This window comes from Azolla caroliniana, unplaced genomic scaffold (genome assembly GCF_043228905.1).
Source record: "Azolla caroliniana isolate FFs.n. ecotype wild unplaced genomic scaffold, voAzoCaro1.0.p SCAF_11, whole genome shotgun sequence".
Classification (NCBI taxonomy): domain Eukaryota; kingdom Viridiplantae; phylum Streptophyta; class Polypodiopsida; order Salviniales; family Salviniaceae; genus Azolla; species Azolla caroliniana.
The window spans coordinates 20,407,812-20,433,953 of record NW_028230446.1 but is presented as its reverse complement, the minus strand read 5'-3'; the positions used below and the strand labels follow the sequence as shown (position 1 = coordinate 20,433,953).

Sequence of the window (26,142 nt, the reverse complement as noted above, 5' to 3'; positions counted from 1 at the left end):
AATCATCATAAATAAGGCCTAAGCAACATGGATCAACAATGAATGAGAAAAACAGGATAGAAGGCAATTTGATATTCACGCTAACAAATAGAGGGTCATTACAATGCCATCCATCTAAGTACCTTTCTTTGGTGCTAAAAAGAGTTCCAAAATTGCGCAATTGGGGCAGCGGGAGTAAGAGTTCATGGAAGGACTAGATCATCCCTGGGGGCGATTGGAGCTACGAATGACAAACAGAGGTTTGGAGGTTTGATTTTGAAGTATGGAGGGGGCGGAATCTTCGTGGTGGTGGTGGTGGTCAGCTTTGTTTCCCAATTTATATGCGTCAAAGCAGCCGTAGACGGAAGACGACGAGATCCCTGCCAAATATTCGGAGAGTCTCTACATCAACAGGGATGCCCATGCCATGCCATTCCATTCATAGTAACACGGGTTGGCCCGAGGAGTAGGGATGGGCGGGCGAGAAACACCACGAGAACTATAGACACGAGAGAGAGAGAGAGAGAGAGAGAGAGAGAGAACCAGATGGCCGGCCGACTGGCCGGACGGACGGACGGACGGACGGACGGATAGAGAGCAAAATAGTTGTGTGTGTGTGGCGTATGGTTTCTCCGATCCGATCCATTCAGTCTCTCTCTCTCTCTCTTTCTTTTCTCGTCTTCGTCTTCTTCTTCTTCTTCTTCTTCTCCTTCTTCTTCGTAGCAGCCGGAGCAGGAGCAGGAGCAGGAGCAGTGTGCAGAAGTCTCTCTGACACATCCTTATCCCCTTCCTCTCCTCATCTCCCTCCTTTTCTTTCTTTTCTTTTTCAATCCATCCATCTCCATCTCCATCTCCACGCACGAAGCTCCCATGGCGGACCTCCCCGCCCCTCCTCTCTCCTCCTTACGTTCTTCCTCCTCTCCACGAAGCTTCCACGGATGATCTCACTGCCCCCCCCTCTGACCTATCCGTCTGTCTTTCTCCTTCTTTCGTCTTCTCGAAGCTCTCGTATAGCGAGGACTGACCCTCGCTCCCCCTCTCTGATATATCGTGCTCACTCCTTCATTCTTTTCTTTTCACTTTCTTCCACATTCTTAATATAATGCGAAGCCTTTTCCTGTCCTTTTCTGCATCATCCTTCACCTGACTTCTTCTGCAACCTCCATCTCTAACAATGAGAAGGAAAAGGCGTATTCGCAACTTGTGCAGAAGTCGAAGCATTACAAGCGCTTGAATTTCGACAGGGAATTCTTCACACATATACATAGATATACATATACAACCAAACATAACACACACGGATTCAGATGCCATTGTTATTTAGTGATGGCCTCAGAGATGGATAACGATAACGAGTCTTCGTCCTCAAAACTTCAAGCTAGAAAAACAGTCCTAGTCGTTTTTTCTTGTTCCATATGCTTGGAAGCCATTTCTGAGGAATCATGTGAACGATCAATAGCCAAACTGAAATGTGGTCATCGTTTCCATCTTGGTAAGATTAAAAGTCTTTATGGCTTTCTTTATCTTTATGTATACGTAGTTTTGTTCTCAATGGAAGGTATGTTTGTGTTGATTTATGAACAATCTTCTTCCTCTTCTTCTTGGAACTGAAATTAGGTCACTGTTTTGATCTCTGTAAACTTACAAATTTCTCTGGATTTCTTTCTTTGTGCTTCATAAAATTTGGTATTTTTGTCAAAACTCGATGCTTCAATTGTAGGCATCATATACCTGTTATGGATAGGAAGATCTTCTTCCTTTCAAAATGCACTCTGCCAACGCTTAAATTCTCTGATGTTCTCTATGTTCGTTTCATTGCTTGTCTGTGCTAACCATCTCGTCTCAATTGTAGAGATATTTCTTATTCTTTTTGAACTGAAACGTTGTCGCCGTTTTGATATTGGTGTGCTTAAAATTCTGTATGCTCCATCTTTATTGTCTTTGCCAGAAATGATCTTCGTATCATGAAGTAAAAAGTGTGCTTCCTGTGTCCATGGTAGTATGCATAACTTTCTCTGATGTCCTTTCCGTGTGCTCCATTTTTGTCCCTGTCAAAAGATTTCATCTCAAATGTGGTGATATTCATATTAAGAAGTGGGCCGTCTTGTTTTTTGAGCCAAATTTGTGGTCCCACTGTCAAAATACGCCTCATACAGATACTCTTGAGATGAAGCAGAAAGACTTCTTTTTTGAAGTGAAAATACCACCATTTTCATGTTGTTATGCTTAATTCAATGCTGTTATTATGTTCCATTTCCAAAATATGTTTCTTACAGATATTCCTGTGATGAAGCCAGATGTTATATGTTTTAACTGTAAAGGCCACTGTTTCCATCCTAGTATGCGTCTCTGATATTATGCATGCTCCATGATTGTTTTCTATATCAAACTTTGCTATCTCAATCACAGAGATAGTTCCTGTTATGAAGTGAAAGATCTTCTTCGTTTGAACTGAAATGGGGCCACCATTTCTATCTTGGTATGTGTATGTTTCTTCGATGATCTATGTGCCATTTGTGATCTCGATTTCAGAGACATTCTCATGATGATTGAATGTTGTCCTTTTTTTTGCAATATAAATCCTTCTTTTTAAAGTAAAAAGCCTTTTCTTTCAATACCACATAGAACTTGGAACATAATGATGTTTCTATGGTTCTCTTTCTTTTTTCTCATGTCTGTTTTCTAGCATAACATTTAATATATATATATATATTAAGCTGAAAAAAATTATTTGGAAATTTGTGGTGGGAGTTGCTCTCTTTTCGGGTTGTAGGGATTTCTGCTAGATTTACACGTTTGAGGGTGCCCATCATTATCCAGTGAAGTCAAAGAAACTTGATGGGATAGTTCATGTACATACCATTACTTCATATATGGATCTTAACTTGCTCTCAGATTATATGCCGAGGAATGCTATAGCCTCAAGTCCTTGCCATGCGGCTTTGCTATGCATAAGTGGCTGGCAATTTTATGCATTTGTATAAAGTGGTAGGTTCACAGCTATATGATGACAACTCCATTCTTAGTTTGTGCAATTTCTTCTAGGGGACAATTTCTGTACTAGATATCTCTACAAGTTTTAATCCACAACTGAGGGTATAACCCCCTTTCCAAACATTGGGCTTTTTTAACCTTTACCCTACACCTCTTAGTATGTTAGACTTAGCTTCAGAATTCATGCTAGAATCATTCTCTCTGGTTGGCCTCATGACTGCTCCACAGTCATCGGCCTTTAAGTGCTACCAGGATTGTTGATGTAGCCTACCTTATTGCACCAACCTTATGATGTATTGGTATCTGCATGCTAACACCATGTTAGACAAGTCTTTTTATCCCCTTCTGGGGGACCCCTTATTGTAGGCATTTTGGATTCTAACACGGTATGTCAGGTTCATAGTCATTATTCCTGATGAATTAATCTGTGCCCTTTGGTGCTTTTTCTTCTTTGTCTCATGAAAGATATTGTTGGTATTCACAAATGGAAAATTGGTCGCAAGTACATAGTGTGGACATGGATTCACTTCCAGCATTTGAGTATAACCTTGACTGTCCAGTTTTGTGTATGATTAAGTGAGAGAGAAATAGGACATTATTTCAAATGGCTTTTCATACCGGAGATCCCACTACTTGTGAATTATGGCGAATGTTGAGATTTTGGAACTTCTAAATCTACCATGAATCCATGTTTTGCTTAATAATTTATCATATTTGATAGACAGTTTCCTCTGGTTCTGTAGTCATTTGCCCATGCATGGATGGTTCCTGGTTGATGCTTGAGAGTGTATTGCTTGAACAATCAAATAACTGTTAAAAGTAGTTTATATGATTACTCTTAGGATCTCTGCCTCAAATTTGTCGTGGAAGTAAAACGTTTTTGAAGAAAGGTAGCATTATGTTTAAAATCTATTTACAACCTGACTTAGCTTTTTTACTACTTTAAGCTTACATAATGTGTGGCCGTTGTAAGGTTACATTACAATTTACGCTGAAACATGTCATATATAAATATTTAAACCTAAGATGTTACATCCCATCCATGACCGTGGTTGCAACTGTGCAAGGGACTTTGTTTGTGATTGTCTGATAATAAAGCATTTTGTAATATGTTTCTTGCAGATTGTATTGGATCTGCCTTCAATGCAAAAGGTAGGATGCAATGTCCAAATTGTCGGCAAGTGGAACAAGGACAATGGTTATATGCAAATGGTTGCTGTTTAAATGAAGATCTTGTTGATGATTTCCCTATGGAGGAGGATGTGGAATCCTATGGAGGAGCAACCACGCTGGTAAATTTCAAACATTGGCTAGTAACATTCTTGTATGCAATCCAGAATATCATGACTTCAACCGACTAGTTTCCCATGTCCTATAGAAGTCACTTTTAAGGAAGAAGTTTCCCATGCGAACATGTTTTTCCACCTTTTGGTATATATATATATATATATATCACATATTGAGATATTGTTAAGTATTATGTGAATCTTTCCAAGACAATGCTAATGGTATTACCTGAGATCATCTCCTGTCATTGGCAAGGTCTTAAGATGAGTACTATTTTCTGCAATAACATATTGTATATTTTAGTTGTAAACACATTGTACTAAATAGCTATGGCCTGTGAACTATTCCATGTAATCATTCATCGTCTTTGATTTATGTATTTCTGTCACCACAACCTTGTTTAGGACTATCACCCTTCCTTCCCACGTTACAAGTCAATCATATTTTGGGTTGTCTATTCTCTCTTTCACTTGGAACTATCGTAGTGGAGTCTTAAACACATATGAAAAGGGGTGAATGATGAGAACTGGAGAAACGATGTAGGGTGGCATTGTCTACGGAGAAACCACCCCAAAGCCGGGTGACTATGGTATCTCCTACTATAAATATGACACTAGCTGAGCTGGTAATAGGGAACCAGCGGTACGGCCAAATATAACGTTAGTGCTATTTTCCCACTGAAAACGATTTCTATACTCATTAAGAGGGCAACTTCTGTATCTATAACATCATTGGCAGGGAACCTGGTAGCCAATCATACTGAACCTGCAGTCTTCAGGTCATGAGCCTCACGAGTTGGCCATTTACTCCACCCCGCAAGTAAGCAAGCCAAGGGATACATGAGAAGGGTTTCAGCCATGGCATTGAAATGAGTTATAATAGATTGGGCAACAGCAAATTGTAAACTGTGATGCATTCAGACCATGAGCATCTGGACCATGGCCATGTTACCTTTGTTATTGACAAATCAAGGTCATTATCACCTGATACAAAGGGGCTTTCCGTAAATGTGCATATGATGATGGTGGCGTGGTTAGAGCCAAAACACTAAGGGAGTTGGCTGCTGTGTGAGGAGAGAGAAAGTAGAGAAAACTGTACAGAAAATGGAGAGGAAACCCTAGCCGCTAAAGTCCCCCTCTCATTATGAGAGGTTTGGGACCAATTCTTATTGATAAGTAACTTTTAGGTCATTTGGGCATGTTCACACATGGCCAATGACCAAATGTTATAAAGATAATGTAAATTCCTATAACCCCCCAAATTGGGGCCAAAAATGTAGTAAATATGTGTCTAGAAAGCTCTCGAAGGGAGCTTTCATATGGATCAAAATTGTACAAAAAGGAGAGTGCTTGGGGCCTTTATCCCCAACATTCCGTGTGTCAGAGATATCTCCATCTTGAATCCACCCACGTTAGAGATCTTTGAAGACAAAAGGTTTAGTCCATGAAAGGTCACGCTTTTATATGCATAGCCACCATGACTATTCGGTATCTCAGTCAGTTTTACTAATGTTGCTATATTTAGTCTGGTTTATTTTTCTCCAAGACATGTATTCTTAAAACACATCGATATATATTTTTTGTTATTTCTTTCTCTCATTCTGGTTTCTTTAATTTCATCCTCACTTTTTGATTTAATCACTTGATTCAGTGGTTACCATAGGGTTTGGTACATTAGCAAACACCACCAGGCTCACAGGCTCATTGTCGTTAGGTGGTGTAGATGCGATTATGAAATAAAGATGATGGAAAAACACTGTCGAGTTCCTAAAACTCAGAAACAGAAACCTCGATTTTTTTGGGGATTATATTAGTAAAATTGTATTTACTTTTATAAGCATTTACTTTATAAAGAAAGAGTTTTGCAAATAACAAGCATATTTTAATATTTTCTAAACAAATCTGAGGCATGGGCACTCAGGTTGCTTCTCGTAAATGCTCGAAACTGTTCATGTTGGGCTCTTTTCACTTGATCACATATTTAAACAAGTTCTGGGCTTTGATAAAATAAAAACTGAGGCATGAGCACTCGTATTGCTTCTCATAGATGCATGAAACAGTTTTTTTGGGCCTCTTCACTTGGTCACATGTTCACACTTGATTTTGACATTTGCGATTCCTCTTGATAATAACAGTTTAATATCAATTGCCTATGGTTATGGGCAGCAAAAAAATGATTGTGGTTTGTGATGTATATTACATCAAGGCTCATTTATTTTCTTTCTGTCTCTCTGATTTTATTTAAGTTAGTGTTAGTCCAGGCCAAAGGACAGGTGTATATAACATTCAATTATTTTTTGAGTTCTTATTCCGTTCTCTCATCCATCCCCTTGCATATGAATATCAAGAATCAGTGGATTCATTTGATTTTATAACATGTTGAAAGGTAGTAAAGATAATAATTAATCATGTGGATTTGAATGCATAGACTACTTACTGGCGAAGTTTTCTAAAAGCTTTTTTTTAGCAGCAATATATTCAATTCCTTTTATAGATCACTGACACAATTATGAAATTTTTGTGCAGCAATTCATGCCAACTCCCTGGTGTCCTCATCAGAGCACATATGCACATTTCTCATTGACACTAGAGTGAGTTAAAGCATCAGGCAATTTTGTTTATAAATGTTAAGAAAGAACTTCGTTCTCTTTTTTGGCAATAATATAAAATCTAGGGAAGAACTCTGAAATACACTCTATTGTTTTTTCTTTATTCCCCAAATGCCCTTTCTTTTTTCTTTATCTATTTCCCTATAAATTAAGCATGACTACTCTAATATTTTCTGGATTTGAATTTTGCCAGGGATTTTGATAACTTCCGAATTGGATGTAAGTACATATTGCTGACATGATTGTTATAAGTTTCTGGAAAATGTTTAGATATTTGTAAATGTAGAAGTATTTCTTATCATGTTATTAGTAAATGTAGATATGGATCCAGTAGGTAATGTGAGGAATGGTTCAAGAGTTCATCCTGGAGGACATCATATTTGCCCTTATCTTTCTGGGCGAGGTGTTTCCGTTGGGCAACCATCTGTACATTTTGAAGATTTTTTTGGACTTCACACTGGTCATCATCATCATACTAGTAGAAATACAAATCAACCTACAAGTTCTCATTCATTGCAGAGAAATTCTAATCAGAATCAAGGTTCAGGAATTTCTAATACTACATCAATATATGAAGGGTTCACTCAGAGCTTCCATGGCAGCAGACAACATAATATGGGGATTTCCCATTCTTTTCATGGAGGGTAAACATAATGGCTACGTGTTGTGGACATTGTTCTATTCTCATGTCAAACCATCATTAAAATTTATGGTGAAGCATTGAATGCTTAAAACTAGTTGGTAATTATCAGAATACTCCCATGTTTAAAACAGCTAACAGAATACTCCTGTAGTATGAAATACCAAATAGTTTACTGCTACCTAATGGTATTCTTTTAGATTTCGAAAACTTAACGTATATTCTGGCAAACATACAAGTTAAGAGTATGATTGTGTTTCATATAAAAATATATGAACCTTTTGCTATATTTCAGGAATGATTAATTTCGTTTCTTTTTCAGAATTAATCAAGTCGGTAATGCGGTCTTTGGTCAACCTATGCACATACATAATGCTCATTCTCGAAACAGTCAGATGAATGCAAACAGGATATGGCAAATGGCATTAGGTGAGAGGGCACCACAAGGATGGAATACAACTGAAAATCTAAATGAATATAATACACCATTAGTTGTTCCTGCACCTCATCCTCTTCCATTAGGCCAAACATCATCAACGCCACCACTAGCAGCTACAAATGTTGGTATGAACTGGGTAACATCAACACCACCGCGACATAATCAAGTGGATCCATGGATGTCTCAAATGTATGCATCTCGGGTTTCCTTGGGAGCTTCAAGCAATTGGTGGCCCTTGGTTTCTCATGGAAATAATAATATTAGTCAAAGGCCTGTAGTACCCAATGTAGTACCAAACCCGTATCAGAATGACGGTCATTTTTTTGGCTTATTTCCAGGTCCTACATCATCTCCACCACGAGGAGGCTTTTCTGATCAAACTTCAGAAGGCCCTTATGCCTGGGTGTTCCAATGAGACAATCTATGCTATTTATATATCATATATATACATCACAAAGGCTTATTGATAGGTAAATCCATGACTGGCTTGAAGGAAAAGGTCTTGATGTGACTAAATCTCTTTATCTATATAGATAGATAAAGAAGTCTCCATATGCTTAGTTTGTATTTTTTTAAGAAAGAAAAGGAGAACAAATGATGTTTTACAATATCACTGTTTTACAATACTGCCACAATTGTGCTAGCAACAGATGGCTTTGTGAAATCATCATAAAAAAACTGCCTGAATGGTTTATTGCCGTGATGGTCTTTAAACAATTATTTATATGGACCAATTGTAAATAAACATTCAGTTAATGTTATCAAGCACTAGAGTGCTTGATGTATTTCTTGGTACCATGTCCATGATTTGGATTGTTAGTGGATTGTCACTTTTGGCTAGGGAAAATATTCAGAATTATTTTTTGTTAAATATGACTGCACATTTAGTGTTAAATTATTCAGAATTGTTTTTTGTTGAGCATGGCTGCACATTTAGGGTTCTATTTGTGTTGAAAGTCTCCAAAATGAAATAGCTGAAAACACTAAGATTTCTTATTCTATTAAGATTTGGTCCCCTCAACTCAAAATCATGTTTTCAATCTTTTATTCATTACATATATTGTGATACAAAATTAGAAAGTTGATTATTCTTTTGCTTTTTTTATTTGACATATTAGCTGGGATATTTTCAGGTGTGTTATTGTTAGAGGCATGCCAAAAAAAATAAAGCTCATTATATTACTCTTAATTGAAGGATACAAAGTATTTTCTAAGTGCTCTTGAGCTCTTTATGTTGTTTAATTACATTTTTCTGTCTATTTAATTTCCAAGAGATTTGATCATTAATAAATTTAAATTCACAGACATCATATCACACCACATTATGCTTTGCATATCGGAAAGTCTCCATATTGAGGATAAAACCACATCCTGAAAATTTTAGCTGTGCTAAACAGCTTGTACACTACAAGGAGAACAATAACAAATCATAATGTAAATATTGCTGCCATTGCTAAACAGAGCTTGGACACAACATCCACATTGGGAAGGCAGAGGTCCATCCCAATGTGGCTAAACAGCTTGTACACTACAAGGAAAACAATAACAAATCATAATGTAAATACTGCTGCCATTGCTAAACAGAGCTTGGACACAACATCCACATTGGGAAGGCAGAGGTCCATCCCACGTTCCCACATGCTGAAATAGAAAACAAGTGGCTAGAAAATATTGAGCAGAAGAAAATGTGTCGCAATAATATTATTTTCTCTCATGATATACATGATTAGGTATGTTACGTAGAAATATAACATACCTAATCACTGCACAAATAATGCCTACATGTGCCTTTCTTATTCATATGGCCTTACATCATCACTTTAAAATAACATAACCAGGAGCTGCTTCTTGTGACATTGTTTCATGTGTATAGGTCATGCTTATGATGGTTTCATAACATAGTGGCATAACTCCGAACACTGGCTTTCAAAACTGCTGGAAGTATGTATATTTTAAGTTTTACAAATCTTGGAACATAGCTTCTTCTTCTTCTGTCAACATGGGATAGCTTTCCATCGGAGGACCTGGGCTATCCTCAAAGTTTGATGTGTCACTTGGAGAAACCTGTAAACAGAATTCAAGGATAGACTTAAGAGTAAAAGAAGATAATATGTGCAAAGCCAAATGTGATGTAGTGCCTCTTGTAAACACTGTGTGGTGATTGATTAACCTTCCGAAACCCATCAGAGAGATGGAGTTATTTGAATATTCTGTATAAATATTGACATGATCTTTATACATGTTTACGCGACCTTCATAAATTAAAGTACAACTTTTTTTACAGATTTTTGGTTTGTTCTCAAACACGAGAAAACATTGTAATCTCTTGTTTTGTCTTATATTCCATTTTGACCCCTTAAAGGCTGTCAATGTATCTTTCTTTCATTAGAGAGGCAGTGCTAACTATAAAAACGCACAGGAAAATTAGAAAGAAAAAAAACGAAAAATTACCAAAGGTTTTGGTCTCAAGGGAGGTGTCTCTCTTTTGTACAATATATCATCCCATCTGACACTAGAAAACCAAGCATGCTTCTTTATCTCATTCACTCCCTCCTTCAGGCATCCAATCCTGATGTTCGAAGTATATATTATTTGAGTTCAATGCTATGGAAATTGTATCAATTACATAGCATATTCACGCATATAGTGAGAAGTACCTCTTGGTTAAGTCTTTTGTCAAGAGCCTCTGTATAAGATCTTTGGCACTGCAAACAAAATTATTTTAGTTATAATTCCTATCAACAATTTGGTCAGAAATTGGGAGGGCAAGCTTGATAGAGAAGATCATGAATTTGTAAAACATAAATAGTCTTCAAGAAAAGTTCTCACTTCTTTGAAAAATGGCTTGGAAAAGCCAATTTTCCATCCAATATTTTCTTGTAAGTTCCAGAAATATCTAGGAAAAAGAAAATGTACAATGTTTTATTATGAACCAGAGAGATGATTATTACTGAGGAATGTTTTAACTTTAATAATATTACTGACTCAAGGATGTTTTACTAGGAACCGGCAATATGATTGTCTTCCTGACGAAAAAATGATCGTTTACTTGACATGAGGGAAAACTACCATCAATTTAGGAGTTATTGATTCACCTTCAGAATAAAATGGGGGATATCCGGCTAACATTTCAAATATCAGCACTCCAAATGTCCACCTGAACTATCTACAATAACATTAGCATCAGAATCCCTACAGTATGTGACATGTCACAGATCCTCTTGTTTTGATTGAATTTTCTAGACCAACAAAGGTCAAATCACGATAGGAAAACAAATTGCTGGATTATAAAGGAGTTAGAAGAACGAGAAGGAATGACATACTCGTAATAGTAGAACTATAACAATGATGGTTAGCACATCATGATTGAAGATAGTAAAGACAGATACCTGAATCTTCCAATTATGATTAAGGCATTAAAACACACTCATACTATTATGACGTAGATAGAATATTATCTTACCAATCTACAGGTTTTCCATGTCCTTTATTAAGTAATATTTCGGGTGCCAGGTAATCTGGAGTTCCTGCAATGTGAACAAAAACATTTGACATTGAATAACTCTATGAAACAGAGAAGAAAGCATGAATCTATACTACATACATTATTAACCTAGCTCAATTTTTCCAATTGAACTTGATATTATAAAAAGCATTTGTAAGTTAACGAATTATACTGCCATTGGCTACAGTGAAAAATTGCATACCACACAAGGTAAATGTTCTATTTTCTACTTTTTTGGCAAATCCAAAATCAGCGATCTTTATGTTTCCTTTCTCATCCACTAAAAGATTTTCTGGCTGTTTATGTGTTGACAAAGTGAAGAAGAAAATATATTTACAAGATTAATATGAAGATTAACCCACAAAATTCCAGCTATCATTAGGTAATATTTTTGTTCCAAGACAACAACCTTACCTTAAGGTCCCTATAGATAATGTTCATGTTATGGATGTACTCAAACGCAAGGAGAACTTGTGCTGCATAAAAACGCTGCAAATTCCAGAAGTTGCCAAACATCCAGTTAAACTTCTGTATCTATTTTGATTCAGCTGTAGCATATTTGCGTGCCTTTCCATATAGTCTGATGACCAATTCAATGTATTTTACTTGTATTCTAGACATTTGAAAAGGCCACAAAGCCTCACGACATCAAAGAGCTCAACTTACAGCCGTATTTTCATCGAATTTCTCCCTGTCTCTCAAGTAACCAAAGAAGTCACCTCTGGCAAAAATATAAAAAATCGTAGATTGATTCAAAATTTCCTTTCATATAGGCTTTTTGTAGATACTAGAAATTTTAAATGCACATACCCACTAATATACTCCATAATAAGATGCACACATTTACTGTCTTGACAAGAACCGTGGAGGTTCACAATGAAAGGAAAATCAATCTCCTGTAGACTGCCTTTCTCAGCCTTTACATGGTCTAACTGCAAACACATGTTTGAATGTATAGCAGGTGTTAACTTCGAGAGATAGTACACTTCTCTGAACCATACAATGACAATGAATTGAGCATGTCAAACTGAAACCACGGTTATCAAACAAGGTCTCATTTACATCACATTCAATCGGTGATTAAAGGAATCTACACATATGGAGATCCATTGTTTTTGTAGTACAACTAAGATGTATGATAGTAGAACCAATCCTTGGCTATTTCATGAATTAGTTTATATTCTATTTAGTAAAAAAATTTAATGCAGTCGGAAGTTTGAAAATAAATCCAACATGGATAACCATAAAGACGGAATTTCCTACTTATCAAATATTTATTATCTTCCATGGATATCTAGCCTCATTTGTGAAGAACTTGTAAACAATAAAAAGAGCACAATTTTGTAGCTACATTGATATCAACCACACCTTCAGCCTGTGAAGTATTTAACGCAACTTTGCACTGAAGAACATGTAAACAATGAGAAGAACAGAAATTTGTGCCTAAACTGATATCAACCACATCTTCTGTCTACAAATATCCAGGCAACTTTGTAGTGAAGAACTTGTAGGCAATAAAAGAGCACAGAAGTGTGGCTAAATTCTATGAAGCAACAAATGCAACTTTGGACTGAAGGATTGATAAAGAATAAAAAGAGCACAAACTTGTGGCTAAACAATGACAATATGCTAAAAGGAACTATCAGTGGTGGTTCAACAGAATGAATTGTTAAGAGCTATTTAAACAAAGACAATAATTTACCTGTTTAGATTTTAGAATAGCAGCTTTGGAAAGAGATTTCGCTGCACAAACACATTTTGTTTTCAAGTGTGTAGCCACACAAACTCTACCAAAACTTCCTGCTCCTATGAGTTTGCCTAGTTCAAAATCTTGGATTTTACAATCATTGAACCAGACCTATAAATGCACATTGAAAAACCCAGAATTAGATTATTTGTTGGAAAAACTCTAAAATATTCTTGAGGTTTCTCTATTTCCCAAGCAAACCTGGTCTATTCATGAACGAGAGAAGGGGATGAATTGAGCATAATTGCTCAAATAGCAGATATTTTTGTGGGGCTGAATTGATTACATAATTGATTAAATAGCATATATATGATTAAAATGGAGGTGACCAAGGGCATTCGATGAAATAAAGAAAAACTTGGGTATTTCAAAGTTTTTCCTTTTATTTAGCTTTCTGCAATAGAAACTGAGAAAATAGCTTCTTCTTTTATACCTTTGGAACAGAAGGTGGGTGTGGTGGAGGTGGAGATGATGACGCTCCCACAATCTTTCGAGTGATCATTCTCATAAGGCTTGCCATGGTTGAGAATATGTAATAATAACAATACCATGAATTGACACGGATTCACAAGACCATGAAGCAGACTATCCAAGAATTCAATGCGTGCATCTTCTTAGATAGCATTTCCTGTTAAATATATAATATGACCAAATCAAACATCAAGACAGTTTATAACTCATTTCCAGCACTAACATTTCTTGAATAGAAGTAGAGTTCACATAATATCCATAGCTATGTGTATGTGTATGTGTATGTGTATGTGTATGTGTATGTGTATGTGTATGTGTATGTGTATGTGTATGTGTATGTGTATGTGTATGTGTATGTGTATGTGTATGTGTATGTGTATGTGTATGTGTATGTGTATGTGTATGTGTATGTGTATGTGTATGTGTATGTGTATGTGTGGAATTGAAGAAGTTAAGAGTTCATATAATATCTATAAATGTGTGTGTCTGTGTACACATATGTACCATCCTTGGGAAGCCAAATATGATCCGTGCAACCCACACACCAATACATATCTAGCTATCTACCCTCTATTAGAAGAGGCATCTAGACTTTGTTAGCTTGTCTCTATACTATAATAGTTGAGCTACAGCTTTCCAAAATGCCACCCTGAACTTTTGTTAAATTTGTGCACGTGTAAGAATGAGAGAGAGAGAGGGGAATAATAGATATGTCAGTATTCCGATGAGGTTTTCAAAACATGTACAAGCAGAGACCACTGAAATCATTCATACAATAAACAAGTATTTCTTCATAAAACCTGTGTCATGAATTTGCATCTGTAATCCATGTTAAATAAATCAAAAAAGCTTTCTTATTAGATTTCAGACTAATTTGCTTGGTTTCACGTGATAGAATGCATAAATTCAAATAACACCATGTGCCCAATACATCGCATATTTCAAAATTGGTAAACAACGCTCGCATATTATCTTTTTCCTCCATTGAATGTTTCATGGAGTACTATTCTCAATGCAGATTCAGAAACAATAGCCAGTTTTGACAAAGTTCTTCTCGCTTTGCATATATAATGTCCATACAGACACATATGGCGAGCATGGTTCTCAATGCATTAAATGAATTTCCACATCCATATATCAAGATAATTCGGAATCTCACATAATTTGAATTTGATCTGTTTTATAACGTTTTCCATAGAAGCCTATTGCAGCAGAAAAAGTTTATCTGAATAATTCTCATTTTCCAAACGAAAATCTCCCAGATTTCATGAATGATGCATTTCTCCAAAATTAGGAATGATTTTACCAGGGAAAAAAAAAACATGCTGTGTCTTTCATCAATTCAATGCACACATTCAAGAATGCAACAAATTGTTTCACAAGATTGATGAAGTTATGGGTGAAGACAAGATTCTTAGGCCATAAAGCACAAGTAATTCAATTGAGTGCCATGAGTTCTCACCAATTCCTCAAGAGGAATCCAATCAGTATATTATGAGGGTTTTACAGATCATATATAATGCATACAGGTCCCTCGCAATATGATCCATAGGACAGAATTTCATATCTAAAGGGTGCTCTCCTTTACAACACCAGTCATTTGAGCTTGCCAGCTGGAAATATGTAAACATATGTATTGTGTGAAAGGAACAAAATCTAAACTACATATCTAAACTGTTTTTACAGATTTTCTATGATTTTATGGCATGCTTCTCATAGTCTCTGATTATCCTATGCATGAATGGAACTTCACAAAACGAATAAAGAAGGAATTGATAGTAAGGATAGTGTACGGAAACATGTCCATTGTACGTGAAACCACAAGAGGCTGGTCCATTCACGTGGTGAATGGGGTGAGGCGTGAGCATGGCAGGATAGCTGGGTGTTTATACAACTTTAAACCCTAGGAAATGTGCATGAATGATGTTTATCTAAACTTCAGGTATCATTAGCGATCAAGACTCCATGCACCCATAAAATCACCTGATTGTTGATTGGCCTATCTTTAACCTTGATTTTTGACTCCGATTTTTTTTTCACATATTAAATGAGTCGTCAGATGTGTCCTATGCCCAACCAACAAGTTTTCAAACTCCAAAACGTCATACAGCCACCTGAATATTGATTGCTATATCTCTAAACTCAATTTGATTCCCAAATTGCTTATTAATGTGTACTTATATACATCAATAATGTTATCTAAATTCTAGATCGCCCAGGCAGTATAAGGCTGCCAGAATGTTGATTCGTGAATATGATATACTTGATTAAATCCTCATCTCATATTCAGTCTAGTTATATGTATGCAAATAAAAATAAGAGGTGTAAACTATGTACAAACTTTGTATTCAGACTATAGCTATCCAAATTTCAGGTGTCCATAAGGCTACATGAACATTGAGTAGCGATTTCTAGCCTTGATTTGACTCCTGATTGAATACTAGACATGTAAATGTGCATGTATGTGGTATATGTTCATAACAAACAATGCGTTTTTAACACATACTTTAAAATGTGTAGTAATGCAAATTAAAGGCATATGTTCATGAATACCATATTGATATGAGGAGCTCTTGATAAAGCCTCAAAGAAACAACGAGAATTAAAGGGACAAAAATAACATTTTGAGCGGTGGGAAATGCTGAAATACTGAATTATGGTCTAAATAAATCTTCATACTAAGGACCTTTTTTTGCTTGTTTCTTTTTCTTTTCTGAAGCTTGCATCAGAAGGATGAGAATTTAGGGGAATTTTTTTGAAGAAGATGTTTGTGGGAGAAACATGGGGAAACACATTTAGAAATTGTATAATAGCAATAAAAACATGATCATGAAATATGGAGAGAACATACATGAGGAATAACGAGACAGGGAGAGAGCTTACATTTGATGAGAGGTTCAGACACAGGAGAAGAGAAGAAAAGAAACAGAGATAGAAACAGACAGTACCTTACAAGGGAAATGGAAGGTTCTCCGCTCCATCGCGAGCCGGAAAGCGGTACATGGAAGCGTTGAAGCGACGCCATGGATACATATATTCATGTGATACATACATACATATGTATTATTATGTAATGTACATGTGTGTCTGTCAATGTATGTACAGAAAATGAACAAATGACTTAATTACAAACGTAGGCCTCACTGACGCTTTTCCTTTTTAAGCTCCTTTCTTTATTTAGACACTCCCCTCCCACCATTTTGCTCGATCGAATCAACCCACACAAATGTGTTCCAACGATTTATATGTATAATGTGACCCATGGTCATGATACACCCTTTCTGGGCGTTCTGCCCAGGGGAGCATTCGAGAGAGCATAGAGGCAAACTAAATATGGCCGCCTATGTGTTCCAACGATTATGTGATCAGTGATCGTGATGCACTCTCTTTTGAGTGTGTTGTGCCCATGGGAGCATTCGAGAGCGCATAGGCTAATGCATGCAGTGAGACCATGGAACTTTAGGTTTGTTTACTTGGTCGATGCACTCTTTTCACAAAAAGGTATGACACTAATTGAGCTCTCTCTCTCTCTCTCTCTCTCTCTCTCTCTCTCTCTCTCTCTCTCTCTCTCTCTCTCTCTCTCTCTCTCTCTCTATGCTAATGCATCCGATAAGACCATGGGACCTTAGGGTTGTTTTATGTGGTTGATGCACTCTTTTCAGAAAAAAGGTATGACCCTCACTGAGCATTTCGAGGAGACCGACCGTAATACCTTAGGGCTATTTTTACACAATGTCTCCAAGGCTATATTTATATGCTCATTGCACTCTTTTGAAGGTATGACCTAGAGCGTTTTTAAAAATTGCGAGGACTCGATGCCTATTTTGGGAGATAAACAAAAGTTGGGCACATAAATCATCGTGTAACACAACGACCTTCTTGTGTTACGATGATTGTCTTGCAAAATCACTAGTGTATAACAAACATAAGTTATTTTTTTCTTGGAGGTACTAGAATTGTTCACATATCCTTGAATGTCCATCATCATTGTATAGTTAGTCATATGAGGTGTACCACAAAGGCACGTGAGGGTCCATGCAAAAGGTGAATAATTGTCCAAATTAGTGTAGTGATGGAACATGTTGACACTGGAAATCGTTTTGAGGCTCTCCTATCTCGAATCAAGGTTACCTTTTCTATCAATCATGGTTAGCATCGTGGGAGTGCCATCCTTTGATTTATTGTGTTTATTTGCTTCGACTTGTTTGTTTAGGTAACATGCATGCCCATTCATCTTATTTGGTTCAATGTAGTGTAAGAGAGGTTTGACAACTCTCTTCACTTGTCTCACCAACAACAAAGCAGCATGAACCCTTGACAACAAACCAGCAAGAAGGTAAAACAGTTAAGCAAGTGTGTGCTTGACAGATATATTAGTAGTATGTTGCAAATGTGTCATTCATTGCTTTTTTGTTGTTGGGAAAAGGCCACGTTGCAGAGGTTTACCCAAGCTTAGCTAATGCCCAACATGAAACTTTTCTTTCAATCTCAAGTACCATATTCAAACGTAAATCCATTCATAATAAATCTAATTTACACGTTGGTATTCAATAAGTAGTGTGATCGGTGATATTAGATCAATGATTAACATTGCGATTAGTAAGATATTTGCGATGATATATGTCACGATTAGTGGTAATTACAAGGAACACTGTGATGATTAATAACAATGATCACAAAATGCTAATTGCTATGATCAATAAAGCTCGCCATACTAATTAATAGTAGGCACAATGTTATTGATGTCCATTAATACTAATCATGACTAGTGGGAATACTAATTACATAGAAACACCCTTATTTTGATTTTGCTCCCAATAATTATTCGAAGTTTACTAAACAATCGACATGCATTGCATTCTTTGGACTAATCATTAAGCAAAACCGATGTCACCTCATTTCCAAAACAATAGTGTCACGTGATGGAAGCAACCTTTAAACCACGCTAACCACAAATAACAATTATTGGCACGAGTGGTGATTACATTCTAGTCCGACACAATCCCTCCTAACGAAGCACCTATCTCGACTACTCATTGGTTGACAAGTGCTAAGATCGTTTCCACAATATGTAGCCATGTGATATTGGGCAACTCGAAATCGCATTGATCAATCACACATACTAAACAACTGGTTAGTAGCCCTAGCACCGATAACTACACTCGATCGAAAGAAATCGCACTGATCAATCACGCATACTAAACAACTAGTTAGTAGCCCTAGCACTGATAACTACACGCTTTCTACTACTACTACTACTACTACTACTACTACTACTACTACTACTACGACTTCTTCTCTCGTTCTTAGCTCCTCCGCATGAAGCACCCTCATTTTCTCACCATTTTCAGCTACCGGAGCTCACAAATAGTTGTCGACATGCACTAGATTGTCTCGGCCAATCGTCCGCGGACACGTGTGATCTCTTCCACGTGGCTGGCCTCACGTGACTGAGATGTCACGTGCGCCTCTGCCCCCCCCCCCTCCCCAAAATCGCGCACAGAAGCAATAGAGAGAGAGAGCGAGCGAGCGAGAGAAGCTCTCTCTCTCTCTCTCTCTCTGGACCGGCGGCGGCGGCGGCGGAGATGCTGAGTCGGCGAGTCTTACGCTCTCTCCTGCTCGGACACGAAAGACGACAGAAACCGCCTCCTCTGTTCTCTGGCCATGGTTCTGCAATGCAGCCGCAAAGATCTCTGTATCTTCGTCGCCCTTCTTCTTCTTCTTCTTCGGCATCGTCTTCATCTTCCAAAACCATCGCTGAACCTCCTCGCCCATTCTTTGCTCAGTTCTATCTACGTATGCTAGAGAAGCGCCCTGTCCTCACTAAGAGCATCACTGCTGCTACCATTTACTTCTTTGCAGATACCACTTCACAGGTGGAGTGATTCTTTCTCTTTCTATTGGTATCGCATTGCATGTTGACTTAGAGTCAGGGTTAATTCTAGGGGTATTGTCTCAGGGATTTAGGTTTTAAAATAAGGGTTAAGGTTTGTAAACAGCAGAGTTTGCTTTTTGCAGTACTTAGATTCCTTATGATGAGGAGGTTTGCACAGTGTAAACGTTGTTTGTTAAAGTATCACAAATTTGGACGTTTTGAGCCATTTCACTTTTCATTGATGGTACTCAAGCTTAAAACCCAAAAAGAGGTTGATTTTGATGGTTAATAAGTTAGGGTTTTTACACTCTATAAAGGTTGGCTTCTGCACAAGGTAATTTTTTTTTTCAAGTAAACAAGTTCTTTTAGAATTGCTAAAATCTTTAGGCGTATAGTTTTTGTTCACAGATGAAGGTTGTTTTAGTATCCATTAATTTCCCAGGGTTAATGTTTTGCATACAACGATGGAGTAATTTTAGCATCATTTAAGATCCCTAGGTATATGGTTTTTCAGACCATAAAAGTGCTTTTTATCATCATTTAAACTCTCTAAGATTTAGTTTTTGTACAAAGTAAAGTTTTTTGGGCATCATTTAGATGATTAAGGTTTTGCACATGCTAAATGTTCTCTTAGCATCACAGAAACCAAGGAGAAAATGCGGTATGAACATGACCTTCTGGATCTCATGAAATATTACTAGACAGTTTTCTACTTTTTTTTAGTGGATATTGCACCTCTGCACTTTAGGACATATTATGAACTTTTGTTGTTAAGGTGGATCATATCTAGTTAGGTTGTGGACCCTTGCACACCTAAGATCATAATGCGAAATACTATAGGGAAATATGAAGGAAAGTGGCTCTTTTACACATAGGAAACGGCAAGGTGGGCTCTTTCCCCAATGGGAGAAATTTATAGAGAAGCTCACAATGTTAACCTCACAGTGTTGAGCACTACATCAAACTGAGAGAAAGTGGGATCTTTCCTACATGTTTAAACACTTCTTTGACTCTTGTAGAAAGCCAATATATTAAACCTTATTGGTTATAGCAAGGTAAAGTGGACTCTTTTTCAGTGGGAAAAATATCAAAATCTGCTTGCAAGGCTCAGAAAAACTCATAATTGTGTCTTTTGTTAACAAACCACAAGGCAAAATGAGCTCTTTTTGGCAGAGGAAAACTTATTCTGAAGCTCCCATAATCTGAATGTTTTGAATGTTGTTGGGAAAACATGAGGAAAAGTGGGCGAGAACATCAGGTGGTAGCATTCATCCCTCTCCCTGGGCTTGATAAAACTGACGTGTGGAGCTTCCAGAAGGCATTAAAAAACCAATCAAACCATCACTTTAACTAAATTTGCTTCACTGGAGAAATCTTATATAAGCGAAGAAACATGTCCAACATGTTGATCCCAATGGCTTGTGTCCCTTTCAGTATTTCCTTATTAATAATTAATAGAAGAGGATACAATAACAATAGGACAAACCATAAAAACACAATCGTCAGTTTAGGCCCACCTTTGTGACAGCCACTACTATATCTGTGACAATTTCAGCAACTAAAATCTGAGTGTAGAGCTTTCGAGATAATTCTCTTGGGCATGGTAAAAAGAAAGAAAATCAGCTCTAAGACTTGCTGATTTCAGCTCTCTAAAATAATTCCCGACTTAGGTCTAAAGCTAAATTTCGAGTTCTACATCAAAAGGTATTTGTAAGGATAAAACAAATCTTGTGTTTCCAAATGTCACATCTTCCAGCAAATATCTTACCTGTCAAGAATCTAACTCTCGTAGAGTTGAGTATGTGGAAGCGAAGTGCGTGTGTGAGAGTGGGTGTATGAGCAAGAGAAAGGAAACAAAGAAAACAACCAGAAATAATAAAGTACACATTAGGGGGATGACAACTTATGTACTGAAGTGAAAACTATATTAATCAACTAAAGATCATCAACAAAACACAATGGTCCAAGGGGGTTTTATATACAAGTCCTCAAGGGACTGCCACATTAAATGTGGTGGGTGGAATCTAATCAAGATATCCACTCGAGTACAATTCTATCATAAGAATATCTGATATTCGTTGACCACATTTACACTTGACAACTACACAGATTACAATAAAGTGTGCTCATGCACTTTTTCGAACATTGTGGTTCTTTTCATAAGCACATGGTCACACGAGTTGAGCTTGATTCTCAACATTACCCAGTCACCTATGACTTTAAATGACTTTATGCCAAACCTAAAGCAAATTTTTAAGGCACAACTTTATGATTGGATGTGCAGAACTCTACACTCATCAGAATCAAATGCTAGTTGGACCAATTGCCTGCTGATCTTGGGTACAATTGGTCATCGGATATTTAATACTATCCATGCAATGTCGTTTTACCAGATTTAAAAAGTTCAGGGAGAGCAGCTGAAGAAAGAACTGATTTAACAGCCATAAAAGAGCAAAAGTAACTGCCTCCTCATTGTGACGTATGGTTGGTCTATGAGGAACACCCATAGGTCAACCACCCCACAAGAAGATAATTTGCATTTCATAAACAATCCTTCATATCTTGGAGTGAATAGCCATTTAAGGCTGTTTCCAAGCACATCATTATTACCAATGTTGAGTTCCCCTAATAGGCAACTCCTATCTTTATACGTAAACACATGCTATGTTGAACACATGACATACACATGTGTGACCCTTTCCTCTACGACAGCAATTAAAGTTTCAAACACAACGTTCAAGAGGGGTTATAACGGATCGGGCAATAGAGGTTTTTCATAGACCTAGTCCATCTGGACATTCTGGCACCCTTGTTGTAAATCAAGGCCATTATCGCCAGACAGGAAAAGGTATTTTCCTTGCTTCGGAGACTTTTTCATACAAGATCAGCTTATCCTGGCGACCTTTTGAAGGAAAGGCTCGTGATAGTAAGTGCTTATCTAACAGCAATATTTGTTACCTGCCCTACGCAACTTTACTCATCCAGTTATATTTTATTTTGGTTTATTTTGTCCAAGATGACACAATATTTAAAGTTATAATTTCTCTTTTGGTCTTATAGGACATTTTAGCCTCAAATCTTTCTTTCTTCCTGTGCAAGTTGCATCTATTTGAGATGAAGTATTCTACACTGGCTTTTCTTTCTCGTTTGATATGGGGTACTAAATCTGATTGTCCATAATAGTAAATTTCTTTAACCGTGAATCTGTAAATGCTAATTGCTTTCTGATGTACCATTGTTCTCATTTAAACTCTGCCCTTCTACTATGATTTATGTATCCCAGAATTTTTGCATTATACCTCAATCTCTTATATAGTTCATATGTTATATATATGTAGGTTTCCTTCTCAACTTCTTGATATCTGACTTCCTATTTAGCTTACTCACTTTGAGTGTGTGCATGTGTAACTGTTTTGCTTTGTGTATATAGTTATTTTTTGTAATCTCTTCATATTGTTTCTTTGCCACAACTAGAAAGCTCTTCATGTTGTTTCTTTGCACAACTAGAAAGCTCTAACTTTTCTTGTTCTATATGACATCCAATTTAAATTGTTCACTTCCAGTTGTGGCATGTGCACATATAATTGTTTTTCGTTGTGTATATAATCATTTTCTGAATGCTTCTCATATCTTCATTTTTTGGAAGACAAGACAACATTTTAAGATGTAATCCTTTGTTTTTACATGCTATTTTGGACTCTTGGATGTTAATATATCTTTCTTTCTTGCTGCCACCCATCCTGATTACACTTGTCTTTTGGTTGAATCAAAATATTGCTTGTGTCGCCATTTTGCCCTTTATAGGTTTCCCACCTTTTAACTATTTTTGAGCAAGATTGCCCTTTCCGTTATAGAGAATACCTTCGTTTGATATTATCGCCTTGTTCCTGCTAATGATGTTATCATCTCTTTTCTATGCGCATGATATAGTATATGATATTACCACCCCCTTCTATTGTTCTATATACTGCATGTATCACTGTTAGGGGCTCTTTAGTGTATTATTCTCTATCAAACGCCAGATCCCCCAAGCAACTAGAACTCATTAGCTGTCTAGAGCAGTTTATGCATCCCATACCACTGCAACTGCTCGTACTCAAGAGCATATGGTGATGTCCACAATATGGATGATCAAGCTGTACAGTATGACTTTAGTGTAGAAGAATCATGAAAAAGACATGCAAAGGGTACCTAACTCTTTATATAATCACAAACCAAGTCTATGTCAAGACATCAGTCATTAAGATTGTGGCTAGCCAAAGGCTGTGGATTCAATAATGTGCCAACTGTTTAATCTCGATTTCATTAACTTGAAATGGCTCAGAAGTCACATCCTTCACCCTCTCTTCTTGTTTATACAGAATTGAATTAACCCATGTCGACAATTCACTCCATGCCATTGTAGCTGATGTGATGCAGTATGCCACTAATGTTTGAAGCAAAAGTTGAAACTGAAAGCTATGGGTTCATGTCGTTCAGTCAAACCGAGAAACCATCTCTCATCAGTGCGAGAAGATGAGTCTCTATAAAGGCACCTTTATCTCCAATGCATACATTGGCCCCCCATGTCCTATTTCATCTAAAGATATTCTAGAATAAATTTCATTTAAAAACGTGTCACTCTTGAGACACCTTTATTCTTAAAGTATGATTCAATGATTAGGTCCATAACATGGCATGATTTCTGGGTAAGTCTTTTTCGTTAAGCTCAAAATATCAAATTTAATTGATACACAATCTAGTTTGACTGGCCAGTTTTGGTTTGGCTCTAGAAATACTATTCAGATGCGTTTGTATATACTACCCTTTAAAACATTACAGAGTATCAGCAAGTGGCAATCAGAGCAGCCTGAGGAAGTTGGGTGGGATGTTAAAAGGGCAGCACGCATGTTTGCTGCGGGGCTGTTCATATCAGGGCCCTCATTGCATTTCTGGTTCAATTTTGTTTCAAGACATGTTCCGAAGCGCGATTTGGTTAGTACGCTGAAGAAGATGGCAATGGGGCAGTTGATCTATGGCCCAATATTCACAGTGGTTTTCTTCTCACTTAATGCTTTCGTTCAAGGTAATAAATAATACTAGTGAATTGCAGATGACTTTTTTTTCTAGGACTTTAATGAATGAATATTATGGTAACAATTCTTGTTCAAGAAATTAGGACTTAACAGCCATTTAAAATGCACTCTTTTTTATTTCCTTTTTCTTAGGCGAATCAGTAGATGAGATCATATCACGTCTCAGGAGAGACTATTTTAGGACAATTAAAAGCGGACTTCTATATTGGCCCGCATGCGATTTTGTAACCTATCGTTATGTGCCAGTTCATCTTCAGGTAAAACACTTCATGAGATATATTAAACACATAACATCATTCTTCTATTTGGCTTTATATATATATATATATTCTTACAATTTTTTATCTGTTTTGAAACGCAGCCATTAGTGAGCAATTCATTCTCTTTTCTTTGGACAATTTATTTCACATACATGGCATGCTTGAAGAAAGTGGAAATAGTCGAATGCCGAGAGTGAATATATTAAAGAGCTCTATCCAAAGAATTACAAGCGAGGAAAGTATTTTTACTGCTTGTATCTTATCAAATCCAGTGGAGAGCTTTTTAGAGGCAATCTTGAATCAAAGCCCTTTTACAATAAAAGTCAATTCTTTTCTTTTGATTGTTTTGTATTCTTACAAAAAAAAATTTGAAGCTTGTTTGTAAAGAAAATGTTGAATCGGAAGGATGGAAAATACGGTCTTATTCTGATTCAGTAAGATCATATAATGTATTCATTGATTATTTAATCAGAAATTGTTAATTAAGTTATCATCCATATGATTGGATTCATTTGTTTTCAATTGCAATAAACTGTGTCTGGTGTACAACATCAGAGGGTAAATAAGTCTTTATATTCACGAAAACTGAACAGAACTCTTGAAATGTTTGTTATAACACTTACTCTTCATCGTCTAATCCTGTATCAATTATGCGCTATGCTTTGTGTAAGTGTAAGCTTTTGAAAAAATAGGAGCATTAAATAACTAAGCCGATATAAACTGCTCTTGGTATGAGATGATATGAGAGCAAGATGATGATGTATTATTGTTTGCCAGAGTCAGTAATGGGATCAATGGAAGTCATCAAAATGTTTCAAGAGGACAATCCCTAAACAGAGATCAGGTTAGTGTGATACTTTGTGACAACTCTTTTCTGGTTTCTGTGAGTTATTTTTTATGCTCAGAGTAGAGAGCATGCATGTATATATACAGAGTTAGTGCATAGAAGAGCAGGGTTAATCATCTCATCCAAGCCAAATATTAGGGAGATCATGGATTAAGTATTTTAATCTTCACTGTGTCATTAGTATGTAGAGCCGGTCAATATAAAACAATAAACATATATTATCCCCAAATCGTCATTGTTCATTAGGAGAGCATGTGAGGCCGCATTGCCTGGAGGTGGGTATGAAGTGTGTGGTATGAAGTGTGTGGTATGAAGTGTGTGGAGATTTGTTATTTGTTGTCATGACAACCAACTATTCGATGGTTTTTAAGTGGGCACAATGGCATTGCTACATTACCCAAGGGCATTTTAATGA

General features: G+C 36.8%; 3 protein-coding genes across 4 annotated transcripts; 2 read left to right on the top strand and 1 right to left on the bottom strand.

Moving 5' to 3' along the window:
• The first annotated feature begins 727 nt into the window (after window positions 1-727).
• Window positions 728-8,721, top strand: LOC147858430 (uncharacterized). Of its 2 annotated transcripts, none has more exons than XM_087327427.1 (6): window positions 728-1,471; window positions 4,096-4,265; window positions 6,786-6,850; window positions 7,062-7,087; window positions 7,179-7,512; window positions 7,831-8,721. In XM_087327427.1, the coding sequence occupies exons 1-6, from the start codon at window positions 1,306-1,308 to the stop codon at window positions 8,360-8,362; spliced, it is 1,293 nt and encodes a 430-aa protein (XP_087183553.1). In that variant the 5' UTR covers window positions 728-1,305; the 3' UTR covers window positions 8,363-8,721. The 2 variants fall into 2 exon arrangements, with proteins under 2 accessions (XP_087183553.1, XP_087183554.1); XM_087327428.1 differs by having other exon boundaries at window positions 729-1,471; window positions 7,188-7,512.
• Window positions 8,722-9,711: 990 nt separating this feature from the next.
• Window positions 9,712-13,820, bottom strand: LOC147858429 (uncharacterized). Its single transcript, XM_087327895.1, has 12 exons — window positions 13,633-13,820; window positions 13,155-13,310; window positions 12,263-12,384; window positions 12,119-12,173; window positions 11,867-11,941; window positions 11,655-11,748; window positions 11,411-11,474; window positions 11,043-11,104; window positions 10,777-10,843; window positions 10,605-10,652; window positions 10,399-10,516; window positions 9,712-10,011 (listed from the first exon to the last, which is right to left on the bottom strand). The coding sequence occupies exons 1-12, from the start codon at window positions 13,717-13,719 to the stop codon at window positions 9,907-9,909; spliced, it is 1,053 nt and encodes a 350-aa protein (XP_087184021.1). The 5' UTR covers window positions 13,720-13,820; the 3' UTR covers window positions 9,712-9,906.
• A 5,393-nt stretch (window positions 13,821-19,213) lies between these two features.
• On the top strand, window positions 19,214-25,377 carry LOC147858428 (uncharacterized). The gene is made up of 4 exons (XM_087327543.1): window positions 19,214-19,546; window positions 24,367-24,610; window positions 24,753-24,877; window positions 24,982-25,377. The coding sequence occupies exons 1-4, from the start codon at window positions 19,256-19,258 to the stop codon at window positions 25,075-25,077; spliced, it is 756 nt and encodes a 251-aa protein (XP_087183669.1). The 5' UTR covers window positions 19,214-19,255; the 3' UTR covers window positions 25,078-25,377.
• The last annotated feature ends 765 nt before the right edge of the window (window positions 25,378-26,142 follow it).

What these genes read in the sequence shown, in the direction of transcription:
- LOC147858430 (XM_087327427.1), top strand. Translation starts at nt 1,306, where the DNA reads ATGGCCTCAGAGATGGATAACGATAACGAGTCTTCGTCCTCAAAACTT. An exon ending in TGATAACTTCCGAATTGGAT is followed by an intron (nt 7,088 to 7,178) that starts GTAAGTACATAT and finishes TCATGTTATTAG; the next exon opens with TAAATGTAGATATGGATCCA. An exon ending in TCCCATTCTTTTCATGGAGG is followed by an intron (nt 7,513 to 7,830) that starts GTAAACATAATG and finishes TTTCTTTTTCAG; the next exon opens with AATTAATCAAGTCGGTAATG.
- LOC147858429 (XM_087327895.1), bottom strand. Translation starts at nt 13,719, where the DNA reads ATGGCAAGCCTTATGAGAATGATCACTCGAAAGATTGTGGGAGCGTCA. An exon ending in TTATCTATAGGGACCTTAAG is followed by an intron (nt 11,749 to 11,866) that starts GTAAGGTTGTTG and finishes ACACATAAACAG; the next exon opens with CCAGAAAATCTTTTAGTGGA. An exon ending in CATGGAAAACCTGTAGATTG is followed by an intron (nt 11,105 to 11,410) that starts GTAAGATAATAT and finishes TAGATAGTTCAG; the next exon opens with GTGGACATTTGGAGTGCTGA.
- LOC147858428 (XM_087327543.1), top strand. Translation starts at nt 19,256, where the DNA reads ATGCTGAGTCGGCGAGTCTTACGCTCTCTCCTGCTCGGACACGAAAGA. An exon ending in ACTTAATGCTTTCGTTCAAG is followed by an intron (nt 24,611 to 24,752) that starts GTAATAAATAAT and finishes CCTTTTTCTTAG; the next exon opens with GCGAATCAGTAGATGAGATC. An exon ending in ATGTGCCAGTTCATCTTCAG is followed by an intron (nt 24,878 to 24,981) that starts GTAAAACACTTC and finishes TTTGAAACGCAG; the next exon opens with CCATTAGTGAGCAATTCATT.